This window comes from Athene cunicularia (genome assembly GCF_003259725.1).
Source record: "Athene cunicularia isolate RWA chromosome 5 unlocalized genomic scaffold, athCun1 chr5_part2, whole genome shotgun sequence".
Taxonomy (NCBI): domain Eukaryota; kingdom Metazoa; phylum Chordata; class Aves; order Strigiformes; family Strigidae; genus Athene; species Athene cunicularia.
In genome coordinates, this window is record NW_020799102.1 from 11,085,411 (window position 1) to 11,106,266 (window position 20,856).

A 20,856-nucleotide genomic window follows, 5' to 3' on the forward strand; every position below is an offset into this window, starting at 1 on the left:
AAGAAGTTGGACCATGTTTTCTTGCCCTGGCTGTATTCCTCACATCTATAGTCCACAACTGCACTTGCTGATATTTATAGAAGACATTTGATGTCTTTGCTACTTTCTCTATGGAAGGAAAAATCACCTGCCCATCACAAAAGATCTACTGTAACCCTCTAGTCTGGTTTTAAGTCTATGTAACCAAGTCAAGAGTGTCAGAATTGCTTTTATACAAGGGGGCATCTATATACGGTCTAAGGTTTTACACCGTACATGCCAAATCTGATCTTTTTTTTTTTCCTCTTGCTGTTCATCTCTGCTGAGAAATAATAAAGTGGATTACACTTTTTGAAAAATAGTGATGTTTCACGCTTACTATGCTAAAGATAGCAGAATGTTTTTCTGTTAATGCTGTAGAGCCGTGCCTGCAAACTGTCACATCTTCAGTGGAATGTACAACTGGTCCTGATGGGAAGTTACTATTTTTTTAGAGCTTTAAAAGAAGGGGGTGGGAGGGTTGGTTTCTGCATAGCATAAGGAGCTACTTCACACGCTCACACATACAACTGCCAAAATAGTTTTCTTCAATTTAAGTAAATCAACTGGGGGGGGAATGTTTGAGAAGCTTATACTGTGGCCAGCAGTTCTCTGCCACCATCTTCACCACTTGCTTCGTGTTTGAATTTTAAGAGATGAGAAGAATATTTTAGTGAAGAGCAATTTCTTCCCATGATTAATGGAGTCAGAGGAGGCATGATGGTCCACTGACACCTCTTTATAAACACCTTATCAATTCCATTTTGTGTAATGTACGTACAGATTCACGTTAAAGTTTCATTCCTGGATTGCTTCTGCCGTGACCAGGTAACAAATGCAGAGTGGAACTGGAATGAATTGATCCTTTTCTGCCATAAGTTCACAAATTGGTTGAATGTCAGTTTATTTGGGGTGGGTTTTGTACTTGCTGTATTTCTGCAAGTGAATTAAGACTGGATCTGCTACTTGAGTAGCCTTCCTTTAAGCACAGTTTTGTAAGTTTCTGTGTGATTTCTTTCTGTATTTTAAGGGTGTCTTGTTAGTCCTTACCCCTTCCCCTCCAACGTGTGGTCTCTCAGTTTCTTAGGTTCTGGAGATCTGGGCTCAGGAGGACTTGCCAGTTCTTTTAAAAACAACTAACTTCTCCCTTCCGTTTCCTTTAGCTGGTTATAAAACCAGGGCTAAACAAGATCAGATGATCCACATGCATCTGTGTCCTTTTTCACTTATCTTTTGTCATTTCCTTATATCCTGGGAATTTTGATTACCTTGAGCCCATTTCAGGCAAGTGTAACAGAAGGATACAGATTGCAAAGATAATGCTGTCCTTGAAAGCTTATCATGGCTGCAGTCACTGAAGGAGCCAAACAGATAGCTGCTGTTAAATAAATGTAAAGCTTTTCACATACAGTTCTGCCTGAAAACTTAAGACCCGTGCAGTAGAAGACACAATGATGAGAAAGGAGAATAAAACCTTTTTCATAGCAGTGATGTAATAGGAGATAGAATTGCAGAGGAGTGCTGTGAATAGTGCAGCACGTGACTTGAATCTGCTGCAGGCAGTCGTGATCCTGGTATATATATTTGTTACTTGTGAGGGGCCGAAGACCTGGAGAAAATGGATAAGCCCCTTCACGTTAAGGGTGTCTCCAGAGATGGCTGTGAAATGGGAAGGTGCATTTCTGCTCAGGAGGAGTGGAGTTCTCTAGAGTCAAGAGATGTGGCTTTGTACTAAGCCATTACTGGTTTCTCATTTTTCGTACGTTTATGCATAGCATATGAGAAATGCATTTTGTGTCTGGAATTGGATCTTGGAAAACAGAGTTCTGTTTGGGAGTGAGACTTGTCTAGTAAATGGCTAGCTGTGTGACTAGTGAGTCGTTACGGTGTTTGAAATGCTTTTATCTTTCCAGGGTGTACAGTGTAAATGTAAGTTTGAATTGTAACTGGTTTGTGTGTATATCCATGCCTGTTGAAAAGGGAGACTTGCATTTGGGTTTTGTTTGTTGGTTTTTTCCTTCCCTCAAGTTTTAAAAGAAAAATAAACATCGGTCAACTATGTAAAAGGGAAACCTAGAGATAATTTGAAGGTGTTTAGTTTCATGTTTGGTTTTGGTCTGTGGTTACTAGTATGTGCTCTTTCAATAAACAGTTATTCTAAAACAAAATTTTCTTGTTCTCTGGCTGCTGTTTCAAGAGGAGGAGATAGGAAAAGGTCTGTGGAGAAGATGTTGAACAAAATGTTGTGTATTGTAATGGAGGTGTCCAAGTAATACCTCCATTAAATCATTGTCCTGAATGGTTTCTCCCTCTTTTTGATGGTGTATCAGGATGCTTTGGATGGAAGACAGAGTTGCATTTTCCAGAAACTTGACTCTGTTCCTGGTCATTCCATTACCTTTTTCCTCCACATGTGGTCAAACATTAAATATTGCTTATGGCTTTTCTGCGGTAGCTCAAGGTAATGCACCAGATGTGCTTTGATCCTCCTTGCCTTAGGGGCCAGGACAGCTGAGGCTGCTTAGACATGTGTCTGCTGTACCTGAAACAGAGCTTCTAGCTCTGGTCACAAATGTGCAGGCACATGGCTTCTGCTCTTCAGAGGGCCAGAGGCTCAGGTTTTCATGGTTCTCAGTCTGAAGTCTGTCAAGCATAAGGCTGTAGGAGTAAGAGATCATCCATATTAGAAATTTTAGAATCGAGTAATTTTGAAGCCTTAATTTGGTGGGATTTTTCAGAGATGGCAAAGGGCATCTCTGAATATGATTTCCCAGAAAGTTGATAGCCTCTGAGTTCAGACCCCAAATGACTGAAGTAAATCTGCTTGAAGAAGAGTGATCCAGTAAATGTTAACAAGGGCAAAACCACAGTTGATATCCACTTCTCTTATTTCTTCTTTATCTCCTCTTCTTGGAACTGTTTTGGCTTAAAATACATCTCTAAAAAAGGAAGCTGTCCAGAAGCAGTCATTTGGTCTGGGGAATGTAAATGCACTGTATGGTTTCAAAAAGATGTTAGCTTTTGGAAAAACAACAAAACCAACATAGTGTGTGAAGCGTTGGGCACCTCTTCACATAGATGTGTTATTAGCATGCGCTCCCCGCAGCAGCTTGGCTGGCTGGTTAGGGTGTTAAATGTTGGTCAAATGCTAATACAGGCTGCTTGCCTCCCTGACAGTCTGGGAATCTGTTGCGGAGGTGTTTGTTTTGCTGCTTTTGTTTAAAGACTGGGGGTATGGTACTGTCTCAAACCTTGTGGTTACTGAACTACTTAGCTGGATCAGTCTGCCTCAAGACTCTAACAGAAGTTGCTTTTTGAAGTTGTGTGAAGAATTGCAGGGGCTCGGATGTCTTGGCTGAGGGTTTTCCATTGTCAATGGTGCTAAGCATGGCAGCTACTTCTGGGAAATTTATCACCTGTTTTTCTACAAAGTAACGGTTCACTTTTTTTCCCCTTAAGTGGACCTTGGATACTCTTCAGAAAAAGTGGTAGTTGAATATGTGAAATTCAGTGATACATCATATTTTAACACTTCATAATTCTAATTGGAAGCTACTGGTATAATAAAGAAAAACATGTAAGAGAGGCGCTGCAGGAATTTGCTCTTGGAGGACACTAAATCAAGTAAGAGTTACTGTAGCTGTGGTTTAAAACAGTTTATATACACTCTGTTGAGTGATGGAAGAAGGTTTTGCTACAGCTGCACTTTGTTTTTAACTCTTGAAGAGGCGATTCCAAACTAATGCTGAAGCTGTTTGTCCTTATTTCATATACTTTTTTTTTTTTTTGTCAGATTGTCCCTGACCTTGTCCTGGCCTTATATAACTGTGTAGGTTGGTGTATTGATGTGCTGTATGGCTACATAAAAACACTGCCTGTTGCTGTGATCTCCAGATCTTCACATCCCAAAACCTGGGAGTTGTAAACGCATCTTGTCGATTTGGTGTAGGAGTACATTTACTCAAAAGGCCTGCAAGTTATGGAGCCGGTTCTCCTCTGGTGTTCTCCCATCAGTGGTCTGTGCATGGCATTACGGTGTGTTCACGTTGCACCACACACACCTTCCTGCAGTTATGTAGAAGAATTTTAAATATAATCTCTGGTATATTTGAAATAGATTTTAAGGCCTAATGAAATGTGGTCAGGACTGAACTATCTTGTAACGCAACTGGAATGCTGCTCAACAGGCCTGAAAAGTGTTCTTAGCCTGCTACTTGTATAGTCCCAACCCAAGGCTGGTTTAAAACCCAGTGAAGCTAGTCATATAGAGACAGTTTTAACAAAGGATGATTAATTGACTAAACACAGGTGTTTTGCTAGTAAGAGATTTTAGTATATAGAAACTGCTTGCTCTACCTAAAATTTTAATAAACATCTTGAAGTCTTTCTCAGAATTGTGTGAGATGAAAACTAGTGGAAGAAAGATGAAGAAGATGGTGACCTGAAAGATGACCCTGAAACTGAAGCAAGAATTGGAACAGAATGATGAGAATCATCTGAAGCTGTGGAATAAAATGGACTTTTGAAACTGATGAAGAATAAAGAGCTCAGAGTTCGTGGCGAAACACCGAATACTTTTGTATTGCATAATGTTATGTAGAAATTATATACAGAAGATATTTTTTGTTAGCCACTGCCAGTCACTGAGGTGATGGCCCAACGCTGAGTGGTTAATAAAGCCAGCCTAGAGATACCCACAGTCTGGCAAAATTCTTTTAACAGGTTACCAGCGTGTTCTTCCTGCAGAGACTGGCTTTGCTTCTGAAGAGTTCAGTGTCCTGTGATGTGCTCCATTGTGTCATGTGCTGATTTGAAAAAACAAAAGGGAGAAAAAAACCCCATGTCTCCTTCTTCGCTTTGGGATTTGCTTTGTTCTAAGCTGGCTCTAGGCTACACAAGACTTAACTGGCGCCTGCCTTGAGCATCATGGTGGAAGCGTCTGCACCATTCTAGCTGAGGGCAGTGTCTAGCTGAGGGCAGTGTTCTCATCTTGCCATGAAGAGTTGCTGCAATGATGTAAAAAACTGTGAAGTACTTGAGATCATAGTGAGAGTCTGTAATCTTTTGTTAAACACATTTTGATGCTATTGTTTAGTGTTACATGAATAGCTGTGCTGGTACTGTGAAATAGATGTAGTTTCTGTCTTAAAGAACTGTATAATGGGTGATGGAGAAAAGTACAGCAATTCATATAACTCATGTTCATTTTGCAGCCAATTTTATATAAATTGTTCTGAATAAAGGCAGTGTTAATTATAGCATTTTCCTTTTGAGTTTCATTTTTTGCAGCCTGAAAAATACTTTTGTGAAGGTCTCCTGTGTTGCTTACTCTGTCACAAAGACACTGACTTGCTTGATATCTCTGTATTCCTTCTTTCCTTCTCCAGGTGTTGCCTTACTCTTTGTACACCTGTCCTTGCCCAAGATTGCCCCCAGATTCTCTGAACTTGCTGCTGTGTTCATTATCTCTGTCTACCTTGGGCTCTTCACTGTTCGACTTCTCTGAGCAAGCAAGGGAAGCTCGATGGTGTACAAAATCTGGACTTTTGCTGCCGTTTAGTGTTTGTGGACTCTGCATGACATATAGCTACAGGCTGGGTGGGACTATGGCTAGTCCAGTAGAACTTCGCTTCTGAGGGTTGTTGTCTGCTGCCTGAGGACCTACTTAGATGTCTGTATCCTGGACTTAGGCCTGGGGCAGTGACATTTACAACAGGCTTCTGTGCAAAGAGAAATTTCCAGTTGAAAGGAGGAGGAGGAGGAGATAGGAGAAGTTCTGGGGAGAAAATGTTGGTCTTGTTTTCTGTGAAGTATGACTCTTTATTGTAATTTTTTTTCCCCCACTGCTTCTAAGTTGGTCAAAATCACATAGGTCTTAAGGGACAGTAGGGAATACCTGCTTGTCAAATTTACAAACTTGTACTCCAAAGCATTGCTATCTAAACTTGATTTGAGAAGTCATTTGACTTAAGTTTGAATGTTTCGATTATTCTGGAAATCTTAAAAATTGGAAAAAATTCAGCCCAGGCAAGTGAAATCTCACAAAAAACTGAAGTCAGTTGAAAGCAGGTCATGGGGAATTTGGAAGGCACATAATATCAGTGCTGCCAGCACTGCCTAGAGTACCCTAACCTGTGCTGCTGTAAAAGTATCTCTAACCTTTGTAAATTATTTCCCTCATCTTTGCCCTCTTCTGTCTATGTGTTTTCCTAGCGAAAGCCAAATCCAAATGTGGTGCCACGTTCTTCCCCTGCGCTAGCGGGATCCACTGCATCATCGGCCGCTTCCGCTGCAACGGCTTTGAGGACTGTCCCGACGGCAGCGATGAGGAAAACTGCAGTAAGTGCGAGCCTGCTTGGGAGTGAGGCTCCTTCTTTTTCTTTCAGCTAAATACTTAGAAAGGAAGCATTTGTTAGCCTTCAGTTTCTGAGTCAGATATTCTCCCTGTCATATATGACCCAGATGATCCTTGTGCTTTTCACTTTATAAATGACAATCTTTTTTATTCTTAAGGTCCAGCTCAGTCTGGGTTTGTGTATAATGCCTGACTGATAGGTCAAGCTCCTCTGTAACTTTGAATTGAGATTTAAGCTGCATGTTTGCTTTGAACAGGTTCTCTGAACTCGTAACTCCAATTGGGAAAATATAAAACGGGACTTAAAATTGTTTAATATTTATTTGCCTGGTTTTTGTCACTGAAGGACATAACTTATTTGTTCATCAGGAGATTTAGGTTTCTTTCTTTGTACACGTTCTCAAACAACAAAAAAGCACATAAAATGTTATTTAATGAAACAGTTTTTTGGAAGGAGAAGGAGCTTCTCGGAGTTGGAGATGCCTGCCAGTGCACTAGCTTCAGCTGCTGTCCAGCAGCTTGCAGGGAAGTCACAGCAGAGAGATCGGCTGAAGTCTCCTTGACTTGGGTTAAACCCCCAGTGTGTGGCTGCATGGATCCATTTGTATCTGGAAGTCTAGCAGGGATGTGTCATAGCAGTAAGGAAAGGTTACGTTCGATCCAGCAGCTCTGTTGCTATTATGAGAAGCTGGTAAAAGCGTGGGTCTGTAGGTGGAAGCTTGCAGCAAATACTTGTGCATTCTCCTGTTGGAGCACACCGAATGTTTCCTTTTAATGACATTTAGAGGTCAGGAGGAGGACAACAGACACCAGCTTTCAGAGCTAACAAAAGGGGTGATCTTTATGGTTGATCTATCACTGTCTGCTTCTTGCAGGACTTGCCTTTCTTGCTTGTGTGCTTTCCCCCACAGCATGAGCATCTCTTAAGGTGCTGCTGTCTGTTGTTGGCCTAGAGAGGCTGGTTTGGGGCTGGGACGACTATGGCAGGGAGACAGCACCTTTGTGGAACAAGTGGAACTAGAGAAAGAAGATTGAAGGCCAAGGAAATTACTTTGGGTTATGCTTAAACAAGTGGACTAGGAAGTTTTGACAAAAGTGCTTTGAATATCCTTGAGGTGGTGTACTGACAGGTGGCAGGTCTCAACTGAAAATGCACCAGCTCATGGAGTTGGTTATGAATGACATAATTTTCCATGAGTTTGTAGGGTGTAGCTCCAACGGGACCTTACAGCTGCTGATCTCCCCATTTCTCTATGCCCTTTAAGCACACACTTGGTATTTTCTAGCATATCCAAGCATCTAGTCACTGTTTTTGTGTATGCAGAGGAATAACACTGTAGGCCCTGAAGTGACCTGGAAAATCAGTGTGCTACGCAAGTGTGCAGCAGTGTCAGACCAAAGGGGATTTAGCATGTTCATGATAAACATGCTTTTTTGGGGGGTGGAGGAATTGGGAGTGTTTGTTATACATACTGCAGGTTATATGCATGGCAGACTTTAAAGTTTTGTGAGTTTTTTTTAAAGATTCTTTAAAGGCAGCTCTTACTTTAAAGAACAAGAGAAGCCACTTAGTATATGAGAGCTGTAATCCCCTTTGTTATTGTGACAGAGAGGCACTTTGAAGCAGGCAAGGCATCTAAACATCTTTTTTAAGGATTTCAATTGGAAAGTTGCATTCCATTTCAGTCACCTCATTACCAAAAACTGGCATGAGTTCAGAGAAGACTGCCAAAAGTGATTAAGGGGCAGAGAGAGTGATTTATGAGGAGATATTAAAAACTGCTAAATTATGCATATCTCAGCTAGGTGATGACTATGTTGGAAGATAAGGCTGTATATGCTGTATGTGAAGGGTGCAAATACTGTTCAAGGTAGTTATGTATGCTGGACTATAGCTAAGAGTAGAGGGATGAAATTAGAAAAGAGAAAACTAATATGAATATCAAGGAAACTTTCTTGACAGTGAGATGCATTGAAGCTGTGCTGTAATCTGCTAGAAGTGGTGAAAACTGCACTGCTTGAAGCTTAAATTAAATTAGACATAGCATCTTATGGCATATTTACTACTGGGTTTGGCGTGGGTGAGAAGACTGCTCTACCTAAATGAGTCTGCTTAAATACTATCCTGGTTTTGCTCTGTGTGCAACACTGGGCCTTATGTGAAAGGATTTTCTGGGCGCTACTGTAATGTGTATATTACCTTTAAAAAGGAAGTTGAAAAATTGAAACACTAAGAAGTTAAGAAATATCAACATTGCCATTGTATGAATTCAAAATAGTGAGGAGGATGGGGGAAGGTGGAAAAAGACAGAAGTAGAGGTAAATAAAACACTGCCTGGCAGTTCTCAGCCAGGGTTGTTGGCTTATAATATGAAACTTGAGCTAAACTGAATTTGTTGCAATGGGATGCAACAGGCAGTGTTTATGGTAGGCAGTGCTACCCTCCATATGTCTTCAGCGTGAGCAAATGCTGAGCACCGAACAGTGAACATGATAGGGGCTCTCATGAAAGTGAACAGAAGGCTATCACAACTGTGGGTGGACTAAATCTCTGCTAATTGTAATGAATCTTGCATGAATTAGAAATTTCAGCACGCTCTGTTTAGAGAGACAAGGTTGGTTGGGTTGCCGAGTTACTCCCACATATTCAGCGAATTGACCCATTGTGGCCTGTTGTCCTTGATTGCTTAACGGCTATTTCGCAACCTGGGCAAGAGAATTTCTAATGAAAGATCTTACTTTCTCTTTTCACAGCAGCAAATCCCCTGCTTTGCTCTACTGCCCGATTCCACTGTAAAAATGGTCTTTGTATTGATAAAAGTTTTGTGTGCGACAGTCAAAATAACTGTCAAGACAACAGTGATGAAGAAAGCTGTGAAAGCGCTCAAGGTAGGCACGGGGTTTTTATTCTATTCTCCAGTATTATACCAACTCAAATTAACGTGGAAAAGGCTCAGTAGAAACTTCAATTCTGTTGGCTTGCTCTGTGTTGGCTGGAGCTGTTGTTTCCTAATTCTGCAGATAATGAGAGTGAAACATGTGGAGTATGTGTGTATGTGTGCATACATACATTTAATTTTCAGTTCTCAGAACAGTGGTATCTTTTCCAGATCAGTAAAAATGCACTTTTGCAGGAAGTGCTTATAATCTGTGATCCAGCGCTCACTGGAGTTGCTGGGAATCCATTTAGTGACTTTCTATGAGATATGGATTGGACACAGAGGGTTCAGTACTCAAACTTCAGTTTGAAGTAGTTTGGTGGTCTGTCTGTTTACCAGATGAGTACATCTGTGTAGGTTTAAAGCTTTAGATCCTCATTGCTCATTTACTTTCTGAAAGGCACGTTTCTCTGCAGGATGAGTCTACGGGTGAAAGAATTTATTCCTACCCTTCCTTGTTTCTGTATCTAGAAAAAAGGATGAGGACAGGGAAGAAAATCTTCACTTGAAAATTGTTGTGTATTAGTCTTCTGAGAATCTCAAAACACAATCTCTGACTTTTTAACTTACATAAGTCTACATCTAGTGCTCCTCAGTTATATTTTCTGTAACTTAATAGTATAGTATTTTATAAAATGTGAAGTATATATGAATGACTTGAGGTTAACAAATTTATGTACATTGGACATTTGGCTGCTAAACATTTTAACGTCTGAGTTACCACTGAGAGATCAGGCTAGGCAAAAAATGGGAGGTGGTGGATATTTTCAGGGGAGATGGGATGTGCTTGGGCCTATAGGGAGCAGGGCACATGAAGAGAGATAAAACGGGGTATGAAGGAGGAAGAAATTAGGGAAAATGAAGGAGAATGACTTTAATATCTAACTGCACTGATGATTTAGTCCTCTGTGGGAGAGAAAATAATTCCAAGCTTACCATGGTGATAAATATGCTTGACAGCTCACAGGAAGAGCAACAGCAGTGCCCACAAAACAGGTTTTATAGCAGTGGTATGCGACAGTCTCCTCTGTGCCATTCCTCTGTCAAACCCATAAGCTCCTTCCTCTGGCTCCATGCGTAAGGGCTAAAGGGGTCATCCTGGGAACTCACCTGCTTGCCTGGGCTCCATGGCAGCCTGCTCAGATCAGAGCCTGGCAGAGGGGGCTGACCTGCTCCTACTCTGTCTGGGGCATGCAAGGGCTGGTGAGGGGCTGATGTGTCTATTGCTGCTGCAGCAATGCTGCTGCCCCTGTGCCGAGGGTGGAATTGTTTTTCACTGCAGACCCAAGGCAGTGTCTAATAAGATTAATGCGGGTGGTAAGGTTTCTTGTTGGGTGTCTTTTTTTTTTTTTTTTTTTTGGGGGGGGGGGGGAGTGGGTGTTGTTTGCCTTCTGAGGCTTAAAGCAGCAGTGGTTTTTTCCAAGGTTGGGATGACTGCTTCCTCTGGAGATTAATTGGCTGGATTGCCTCCAGGTTGTTTGTTGTCATGACAATCTGCTTTTGGAAGTGACTGTCAGGCTCAGGAGAAGAAAAGAGCTGTATTTCTTGAAGCCGTTACTTTTGTCTTTATCTTTGGTCCTTCTGGAAAAGTCAGATTAGTAAGAGATTTAAGCAAAGTAATTCTGTCTGATTCTATGCCTGAAAGAGCCCTAAACACGGAGGAATAAACTATCTCTCATTAGAACCGGGAGCAGTGATGGTTTGTGGGCTTTTTTACTGGAAAAAAAAAAAAGAAAAAGAGTCCAAATACAGGGTTGAGAATGAGGAGTTCCCGAAATTAAATGCTGGTTGTGGGGAGTGTGGGTGATTGCCCTTACCCTTTGGCAGCTCAGAGCCTCCCTGAATTGCCTTTTGACGGTCTGTAAGTGGATGTTGCTCATGTCTGTCAAAGCGAGGATTAAACAGTGTATAATGTGCTTTACTTCCTATCTGAATGTGAATGACTCTTCCCTCTGAAGTTTGCAGCTATGCCTGTGTCTGTCCTGCCTTCCAAACACGCCAACGACTATGTGTTAATTGAGAATTAGAGGCTACTGTGAACAGTCTTTCTCACAATCCTTTCTACAGTAGATCTAATTACTGTAATTACAATGAGTTTTGTGTTAACACAGTACCCAAGAATCCTGGTCATTAACTAGAACTGAAATGCTCTGGCTATTTAGGGACAGAGGAAAGCAAATCTGTAGAGTGTTATAAAATCAAGGCAGAGGGTTTTTTTCCCACTAGCTGTTACGTTGAATGTGGTAGCTTTAGTTCAGTGCAACTGAGTGTAGTCTGACATACGAGATTGCCCTTGTGTGCTGCTTTTCTGTGTAAAAATGTGTTCATTTAGAAATCACTGAGCTTCTGAGCCACTGTATGATAGTGTCATTATCGCCATTTAACAGATGGGGAAGAGGGGGACATAGATCAGCTAAATTAAATGCCCCCGGAGTGACATCCTGGCTGGTCGGAATACAGCTTCATCCATGCTTCTGTGCTTCAGAGGGATGTCGTGAGACTTAATCAATGTTTGCAAACTGTTTTGAGATACTATGATAACGTGGAATAGAAGTGTGAATTATTAATTGGCACTTTGCTCTCTTTCAGCTCTTGGCTATACTGACAAGGTTTTTAATACCTCTTTCTACTCCTCCATGAACTTAAAAGGCCCCCTTTATCCTGTTGTCATTACTGGAAAGCTCCAGTAGCGTTTGGTTTGTGTCAGATACTCCTCCATGCACAAAGATCGGTTCAGTCAGGAAGGGTCACTCTGCAGGCTGGGAAAATGGGAATGTGACCCCCTACTGAAAACCGTATTGACCCAGCTTTGACATAGAACACTTCAAAATGTGCCATCCTTGATGAATAATAGCTTTGTTAGCATGCTGCAATTTGAGATGAGCCTGAAGCCGCGGCTTTATAAAGAATTAATTTTAGTCATAAGTAGTGGCAGATTCTTTTGATAGGAGAGAGACAGAGGCCCCAGGATTTAGTTGTGAAAATGGGAGGAAGGTCAAATTTTTAAAGTTCCCGCCCCCCTTTTTCCTTACCACTTGTATCTGAGTGTTGCACATCTTACAGAGGTTTGTATGTTGTGGGGAGACTGTCAGTTTAAATGCTTAAACTATGAGAATTTAGCAGCAAGTGAGACAAATTTGCTCCAATTCCCAAAAGTAATTATTTGTAGCTCTTGTAGCTGCCATGGTAAACTTCAGAGCTGTTCCTTTAATCCCACCCCAGCTATACTTTGGTCATCTCCAGTTTCCAGCACTATGGCCAGATGTTTCCCTTAGACTGGAATGTGTTGTATTCATCAAAGTATGTGTTTGAGTTTTGGGACTGGATGGAGGATATAATTGCTTTTTCTAGGGCGTTATTCTGGTTTTAACAACACTTGCAGCAATTGGAAATTTCTGCTCCTGTTCCATACTTAATGGATCTTATTCCAGGAAAGTTCCTCTCCCCTGAACACTTTTTTTTTCTTACTACTTTAAGGTCTCTCCCTATGCCTCGAATTATCTGGCAGTGCTAATCATTCACACCAGCTACCTTGGGTGTACTCCTTTGGCCACCTGTCCTTGGGGGGGATTCTCTGCTCTGTGACAGGCATCCACTCAATTGGAAGGGAATTCCTCCTCCTTAATATTTTTCAACAACCGTGAAGATTTGTTCAGCTCTAGGACTGAATTTATTCTCGTAATTGCTTTTTATCTAAATGTGTCTTCACAGTGCTTCTTCATTTAGTTTTCTCTTCCATTTTGTACTTAGAGTCTAGAAAGCTTTAACACCAACAAAAGCATACTGGATATTGTAATTCAAGCTCCTTTTCCTTTCATGGCCCTTCTTTTCTCTCCTTCTAAGTTCACTAAATACCTTTATTAGCTTTAACCCCGTTGCCTAGGAAAGAGGGTTTTATTGCTGGGAGTCTATATGCCTTCTGGTGCTGTAGAGAGAGGCTCTTGTCTTCTAGAATGTTCCTACAATTCTAGCTCTGCAGTTGTTAGTAAACACTACCATTGTGGTCAAGTTATAAACGAAATGTTTTGCAGGTGTCCTGAAGTTGATGCCTGCCTAGTGTTTCTACAGTGTATTTGGTAATGTCCACTGTTATACACGAGAATAGCTCCTTTTTTATTTTTGCATATTTTTTTTTCATTGAATTTGTGTTAGGATTTTGTTATACCCCAATATTCTAAAACAAATTTGGCAGCATGTGCAGTTGTCAGAAGTGTATGTCCTTTCCTCTGTGGCATGTACAAATTGCTTGTATAAAAATTGGCAGCATTTTAACAAATAAAAAATCTAACCCTGTGTCAGACAAGTGGAAAATAGTTCAAAAGGTTGGCTTACTAAAATTAATTTTTAAATGATAATACAATTTCTGTAATGATAACTTCTGTGGATTCAGTTGGAAGGGGACTGGCTGTAATGATAAACATTATGGCCCATCGATGGTGTTTGCACAAATGCGTTGCAATGCAAAGTGGGTTTTGGGACTGACAGCCAAGTGGAATAGACACACTCTAAATTTCAGTGAAATACCACAAAACCTAATTTATGAAACATAAATAGCTCTCAGAACATCCCACTCTGTATGGGGCTTGTAAGCAGCCCTTTGCACATGGCAAATTGAAACTCTGAAATTCCCAGATGCTGTGGTATCACTTAGACATCCCAAAGCTTTGTAGTTGGATCCTGGCTGCATACATTTTGTTTTATCGAGTCTCTCTTTGACTCATTATTGACTTAGTCTGTAAACTGAAGCTCAACTTGCAATTACTGTGCATCATTTTAGGCCAGATTCAGCCTACAGCAGGAATTTAATACTCAGAGGCAGACTAAATAGAAGCAGAAATTTAAGGAAGGATACAAATGAAATGTCACTGGATGTTTTATTAAATGAAGGCTTTGCTTAAGCGTATTTAGCTCTCTAATATCCCTTGTTTGTAACACTTGCCAGATGAAATGTATTTGTCATCTGTGAATTCCTTCTTTCCTCTGTTCCTCCATTCCCCGATTAAGTCCAGGTTTCCTCCTATTTCTTTTTTTCTCTCCTCATAAGATTATTTATTTGAGAGGGTTCTTGTCAAGAAAAATACTGACCCATCTGCATGGAGACTAAAAGGTAAGGTGAGCTGCCGTAGGCAGATGTTAATGTTAGTTGGTACTGATATTTCAGATGGCCAGTAAGTTCATCTGTGCATTTATTTCAACAACATGTGGACACCACAGTCCCTGCTACCTCCCAGGCCAGTCTGTCGTTTGCAAACTTGATCACTTCATTTGAACAGCAGATAATAACACAGGCATAATTGTAGATGGTCCAGACTCATTCAGAAGCGTGAAACTGTGAGAAGAATTCTTACTTCACTGTTCATGGAGGCTTTGCAATTAAAGTACTGATAAATAGATGTGGGCGTCTCAGGGAGAGGTCCAGGCAGCTGGTACAACTGGATTTGAGTCGCTTCGTCTTGCAGCTCCCTCAGCTTGCCAAGATGACAGGGTTTTGTTGCAGAACAGGCACAGAACCTGAGGAAGATTCTTGTGGATCAGCATGTTGCTCCTGCAGCCACTTTGGCCTAGCATTTTGGCAGAATAATAATAGACATGCTGCCAAAATGTTAGGCTATCACTGTTTGGAGAGCAGTTACTCTATTAAGAGGAGCTAAAATGTGACAAGCAGTGATTTCAGGTCTTCAAATGGACATCAGACTTACTTAAAAGGGTGTTTGTAGATTTGGGAGGTGTCTAGCCTCTTCACCTGATCTCCTGTTCAGGCCACCTTCGATGGCTTGAAAGCCCGAAGCAGTTACCAGCAATTATCAGATGATGACTTGGCCAGTGTAAAAATCAGTTTTTTGACCTAGATCAAATCTTAAACAACGTATCACTGTGTCACTGGAAGCTCCTCATGTTTGTCAACAGTTCTAGCAGGGAAAAAAAAGAAAGAAAAAGAGGATTTGGCAACAGTCACCTTGCCCTGAAAGCAATTCCTTGAGGACAGGGAACTGACTGTGTCTCCAGCTCACATCACACCTGTTCTGTAGGCAGGTGTACTTCAGGGTGCTGATGGAAGCCTTCCCTCAAGTCACAGCTTACTCCCCTGATGGAAGTGCCATTCTTACAGGAGTGACTTATTGCACTCTTGCTGTAATACCATGGGGTTTAATTTTTATTTTTTTTTTTGGTTGGGTCTGACATTGAAGTTCTCAAGACGGTTACAAAACAGTACGTGCAGGTAGTGACCATGTATCAGCTACTTTCAGCCAGTGGCTGATGAGGGGAGATGGGAATTGAGACTGTAAATGGCATGGGTTTTTTCCTCACCTGTGAAGAAATGAAATGTGAGCTCTTAACAGTTATGTCCGGATATTTTTACCTTCACTGTGTGGAATTTAGGCCTAATTAACAGTTCCAGGAAAAGCTGATGACATGAATATACAGTTTCTTTGCCTGTGCTTCAAAACTTAAAAAAACAGGTGATAAAATGTCATGCTAGAGGAAGACAAGTTTGAAATAAAGGACATTCTTTTCCCCCATTATTATTGAGGCTAATTAAATTACCTGTTGAGCTCTCATTAGTAAAAATCAATTCCTTTCAAATACATTTTCCACAAGTTTTTAACAGCATGTAGATATTGGAAATACACCGTGTGTATTGGCATGTCACACCGTGTCCTGACTGCTGAACTGCATTAACTTTTCATAGATGTCTGTGCCATTTAATTGTGCAGGACTGTGGGTGCCAGCCCACAGCCTTTTTGCTGTCAGTGGAGGGAATCCAAATAAAAGGCACAGATCTTTGACTTGCTCTAACACAAAGTCTACTCCAGGTAGGGAGAGTAAGTGCTTTTTCTACAGGTATTGTAGAAAAGGATCATAGCATTTGTATTTAAAATGAAACTTTCATTTTTGTTATTCCAGATTTCAGTACTGGGACAACCTGATTTTTATGTGAAAGTGATAGTTGTCATAGCAAACACGTGTCAAGGAGGAATGACAGCAGAAGTTTCCTGGAGAAGAGAAGCTCTTGCTAGTAGAAGAGGGAGTCTGTCTCTATTCTTAGTCCTAACCCTCATCCATGAGACCAGCCTGCCCCAACCTGTAATTCTACTTCCAAGCCCAACTGGGAGCTGGTCTGCACAGCTCTTCTGTCAGGTCTAGCCCATCAGCCCTGTAGTTCCAGTCAAACGGCAAAACCTGTTTTTTAGCTTGATTATTAATATTAATCTTAGCTAAGTGATAATGCTTGAGCCTAAATCTAGCTTTGAGGCCTGCCTGCCTGCCTTAACCAGGGCAGCAAAAAGTCTGAGGTTAATTTATGCTTCAGTGCCTTCACAAGTCTTGGTCTGGCGTTGTTGTATCTGTAACCTCTAGTTAGAGATGATTTCCCAAGGTGAGCTATTGAGGAAGTTCACTACATTTCAGCAGTTTGCACAGAGACTTGGGCAGCGAGCACGAGAGTTTTCCTTTCTTGCTCTTTAAGAGTTGGGCTTTTCTTTTTGTGCTCTTTTGGGCTGTTCTTTTTGAATAGAAGACCAATTTTGCTGCTCAGACCTGTGTGAGCAGGAGAAAGAGATCCCAGCGCCCTGTGAGTCAGAGTTTGGGGTAGAGTTTTCATTTTGGTTTTACCCTTGGCAGCTGCCAGCAGTAAAGTTGGAAGATGTGGCTCCTAAAATCACAGGCTGCAGTTCTGCTCCCAGCTGAAACTAGTTTTGCACGTGGTTAAAATCCGTGTCTTTTCATAACTTCACTTATATCTGGGAATAATTTGTGACGTGTGAGCTCTGTCAAAGCTTGTATGTGTGTTCTTACTCAAATTTAAAACCACAAGCAAAGCCAACATGGCCAGGTGTAGAAGTGTCTCTGTTCAGATGTTGTAGCAGTTTAATACATAATCAATTATGTAATTGACCTAAAGCAGCGTGTTTGCACTGTAGCCAGTCCCTTGGAGCAGGGTTACCAAGATCTGTTGAAAAGTTTTACTGACATCTGCTCAACAAGAATAAATGCAGTGACTCCAGGTCAGCCAGATGTCTCTCTAGCTATAAACTGCTGGTGCAATGCACTTGACTCATAAGGAGGAGAGCAGCTAGAAAGGCAGAATTGCCCTCAGGAAGGTGGGTAACCCCATGTGTGCAGGACCTTGATAGGTCTGGGTAGTTTGTGTATGTTATTTTAAGAAATCCTTGCTTAGAGTAATTCTGCTTTTTCTCTAAGTGGTCTCACTCTGCTGGCATAGCTACAGTTTCACTCTGCCTTACAGAAAATATGGTTTTATATCATATACAGGAGAAAGAAGGGTATGGAAAACTGAATTTGGGGGGGATACTTCGCAACTGAGGTGGTATTAACATCAAAGTGTCTCCCTCACTATGGCTTCATGCCCACTCCTTCCAAATGCTGGTCCCAGCCAGGTCAGCAGGAGTGTTAACTTTCTGCAGCTGAAGCAAATGGCATTTGTTTCTTTATTGCAGGTCACACTTAAGTTGCTGTACCAGTGTGCTGTATTCGCTCTGGAGCATAAACTACTTCAGGGTGATTTTTAAAACCCAAGCAAGTTGCCAGCCAGGGTTCCAGAAAAAGGTATTTCATACTGCTTGATCTAAAACTAGCAAGTGAAACTCGATAAGTAAGTGGATTACCACAAAAAAGAAAGTTTCTTGCCAGGCTTTAGATTAAGCCAAGATTCATCCTCAGCCAAGCATTTCAGTACCTGTAAATCTGTGAAGGATGAGGCTGTTGAATTCTAGCTTTCCCTTCTTTGCTGCTCTTGCATTAAAACTTGTGTCCCAGAGTCTGATCAAGCTTCCTTGGAAAGCTAGGCACTGCAGCGGATTTTCTTCTGCCTGCTGAAAATTGTGAAGTCGTGAGAGACATCATGCCAGTCTTCAGTCTGTGTGCTGTGCCCTGAGCATGCCATCTCACGTTACCAGATAGTCTGTGCTAATTTGCCATAAAGGATTGTGTTAAAAATCCATATTTATGAGGGATGTTAAAAACATAAAGCAATTATGTGGTTTTCAATTACATAAACATCAACGTGCAATGGGAATTAGAAGCTCAATAATTAATTTTCTGTCTTTTTGTAATATAGAGTCTATGCAAACAGTAAAACCTGGAGAACAAGTAGGGGGAGGAGTGAGGAGGGTACAGTGCCATAAAATGCTTTTAGTATCTCTATTCAGAATCGGTTCAGTTGTTGAAGTAAAAATTGGCTGTTAAGGGAGGTAGCAGCCTGGTGAGTGGGAAGCACTCACTGGGTGCAGGAGTCCTGTTCGTCCCTATGCCCTATTAGTGAAGTAGTGTTTCCACTAATGTGGCTGAGGTTGGGCAATGGGGGTGCCTGTTCATGTGTCCTGAGCACAGAGGTGGCAGCTAGAGCTGCCTGGTGCTTCCTGTGGATGGCCTGGTCAATGACCTTGGGCATTCTGAGCTAACGCCTGTCATATACCAAACTTAACCTCTGAAAGCTTTATGAAAGACTATGAAGTCATTTGAAGAAAATTAATATCGTTAATCATTTCTTAAACGTGTCTGTCACCTGAAGTGCACCAGCTGGTTACTGTGGGGTCTGGGCATTGATGCTGAATTACATCCTCCAGGGCTTCAAAGCAGAAGCTTTCAAGGCTTCGTTTATTCTAATAGCTTTGTTTCACCACAGTAAATGCAGTGATTACCAACTACTTCTTAAGTGGAAATAATTTTGGGGATCTCTTGTTTTTAAGAGGTTAGGAAACATGTTACGCTGCACTAAAACCTGTGGGAACTAAAAGCTAGATTGTCCGTTTATTCTTAGATTGTCATTTCCCTTTGCCTCCTACATAGCTAGCAAACACCAACCTCGTTTTACTGATGGCTGTCTAGAAAAAGGCTTTTAGGCTTTCTGAGGCAGGTTTTTCCAGGGTAAATGGTGCTCATGATTTACCCTTTATGGAAGACTTAGGACTGTTCTTCTACAGAACAAATTCTAGAAGGGTTTTCTTTGAGAAAGGTTTTCTGAACTAAAACTTGACCTATTGTGTCAGTTAACCTTGAAGTCCATGGTGGCTGGACCCTTGCTGACTCGTTTGCAGGGAGGTAGTTTGGACTTGGCTTGAGGGAAAGGGATCATTATGTGCAATTAAATGGAAGCTTTGCAAGGTGTTTGGCACGATGCTTGTAAGAACCTGTAGCTGTAGGAATGTTGTACGGGAAAGAGTGTGTCCTTGCGGTAAGTGACTAACCTGCTGTCAAATTTAGTTTTCTTTTTTCACACTCTAGAAGCAGAACACAATAGGCATGTGACTTCAGGAAAGCAGTGCTGTGGGGGAAGTTATATCTTTGTTTAATAACTGGACGAGTGTGATCAGCCAGGAAAAGGCGAATGAAAAGACCATATGTTCTGTTCAAAAGCTAACAAATTCCAGGCTGAATATTTTCTGTTGTTTTTTCTTGCTATTAAAGCCAAATCTGTCTGGCCAGATTGGAACGTTATATTGGTGATCGGTTAGATAGAGAGGATGTTCAGAGATGGGCTCAGACAGCAGGGTGGCTACAGCAGGTATGGGAGGACTGAAAGTGCTGTTGTGATAAAAATGAGACATGGTGACACTGAGCAGTCAGGCTTGCAAATAGGGGTGGACATCATAGGTAGAGGCTTAAGCCATTCTTCTACTTTTTGTTTTGTTTTGGTTTTAGTTTTATTTATGAAAGGATCACCCTGCCATAGTCTTGTTATTTGCTCTTGTAGGGAGCCAGTTCACATAATTAAGACTGAGATGGTGATAACCTTCTGCTCTTACGCACACACAGTCAATTTTGTGATGAATCAGCTGCCAAGGTTTACGTTCCTGAGCCCAAAGTTCTTGTTGTTTCCATTGAGCTCTAAGTACAAGTGTGATTGAATCGCTGAGTGTTTGCAGAAGCCACGGTTGGTCTGTCCCTTATTTTCCAGACTGCCTTTTCCACCACCTCTTGATATATAAATCCTTCCTAGAGAGCTAATGATTAGTTGGCAGCCATACGAGATCAGATTCTAGTCATGACTGATAGTTGCAAGAAAATACCCAGAGAGAACCTTTCTGGCCAAGCTGGATGTAATTCAAGACTCTGTATGTGAAGGAGTGCTGGCTGGAGGTGCCTGAGGAGACCTGAGCTTGCCTGTTGGAGAGAGGTAGCAGCACAATGCCTTTGCAAGCTATACAGCCTATCTGAAAAGGAAACCAAGCAACATGGAAAAACACTGCGAAATGAGTTAACCTTTGAATAATGAATTTCCCAGGAAGGTAGAAGAATGCTTTTGGTTTGTGCCTTTCTTATCTATACATCAGTAATATGGTCAGTCTTTTCAGAAAGCCTAGTGCAGATACAGAGTGGAGAAAACATCCCAAACCTGTTCCTGTGCTCTTTCATTCATCGTTTCACCCTCGCCATATTCTCTACTTTCGCTTGTTGGAAAAACTCCAAGCAGTTTATTAAGTTTTTGCTTGTAAAAAAACTGTCAAATTTGTGCTTCCCTGACAATTTTTTATTTTATTACATTCTTTCCTGTAAGTCATCAGGGGCTTTTTCTCATTGTTT

At 41.3% G+C, this 20,856-nt stretch overlaps 1 protein-coding gene across 2 annotated transcripts in view; it reads left to right on the plus strand.

Moving 5' to 3' along the window:
* The window catches only part of LDLRAD3 (low density lipoprotein receptor class A domain containing 3), a 113,474-nt gene that overhangs the window by 48,657 nt on the left and 43,961 nt on the right, over positions 1-20,856 (plus strand). For both annotated transcript variants that reach the window (XM_026850508.1, XM_026850507.1), the window contains exons 3-4: positions 6,232-6,357; positions 9,128-9,262. In XM_026850508.1, coding sequence (XP_026706309.1) covers positions 6,232-6,357; positions 9,128-9,262 — 261 coding nt within the window. The remainder of the gene's footprint in view (positions 1-6,231; positions 6,358-9,127; positions 9,263-20,856) is intronic.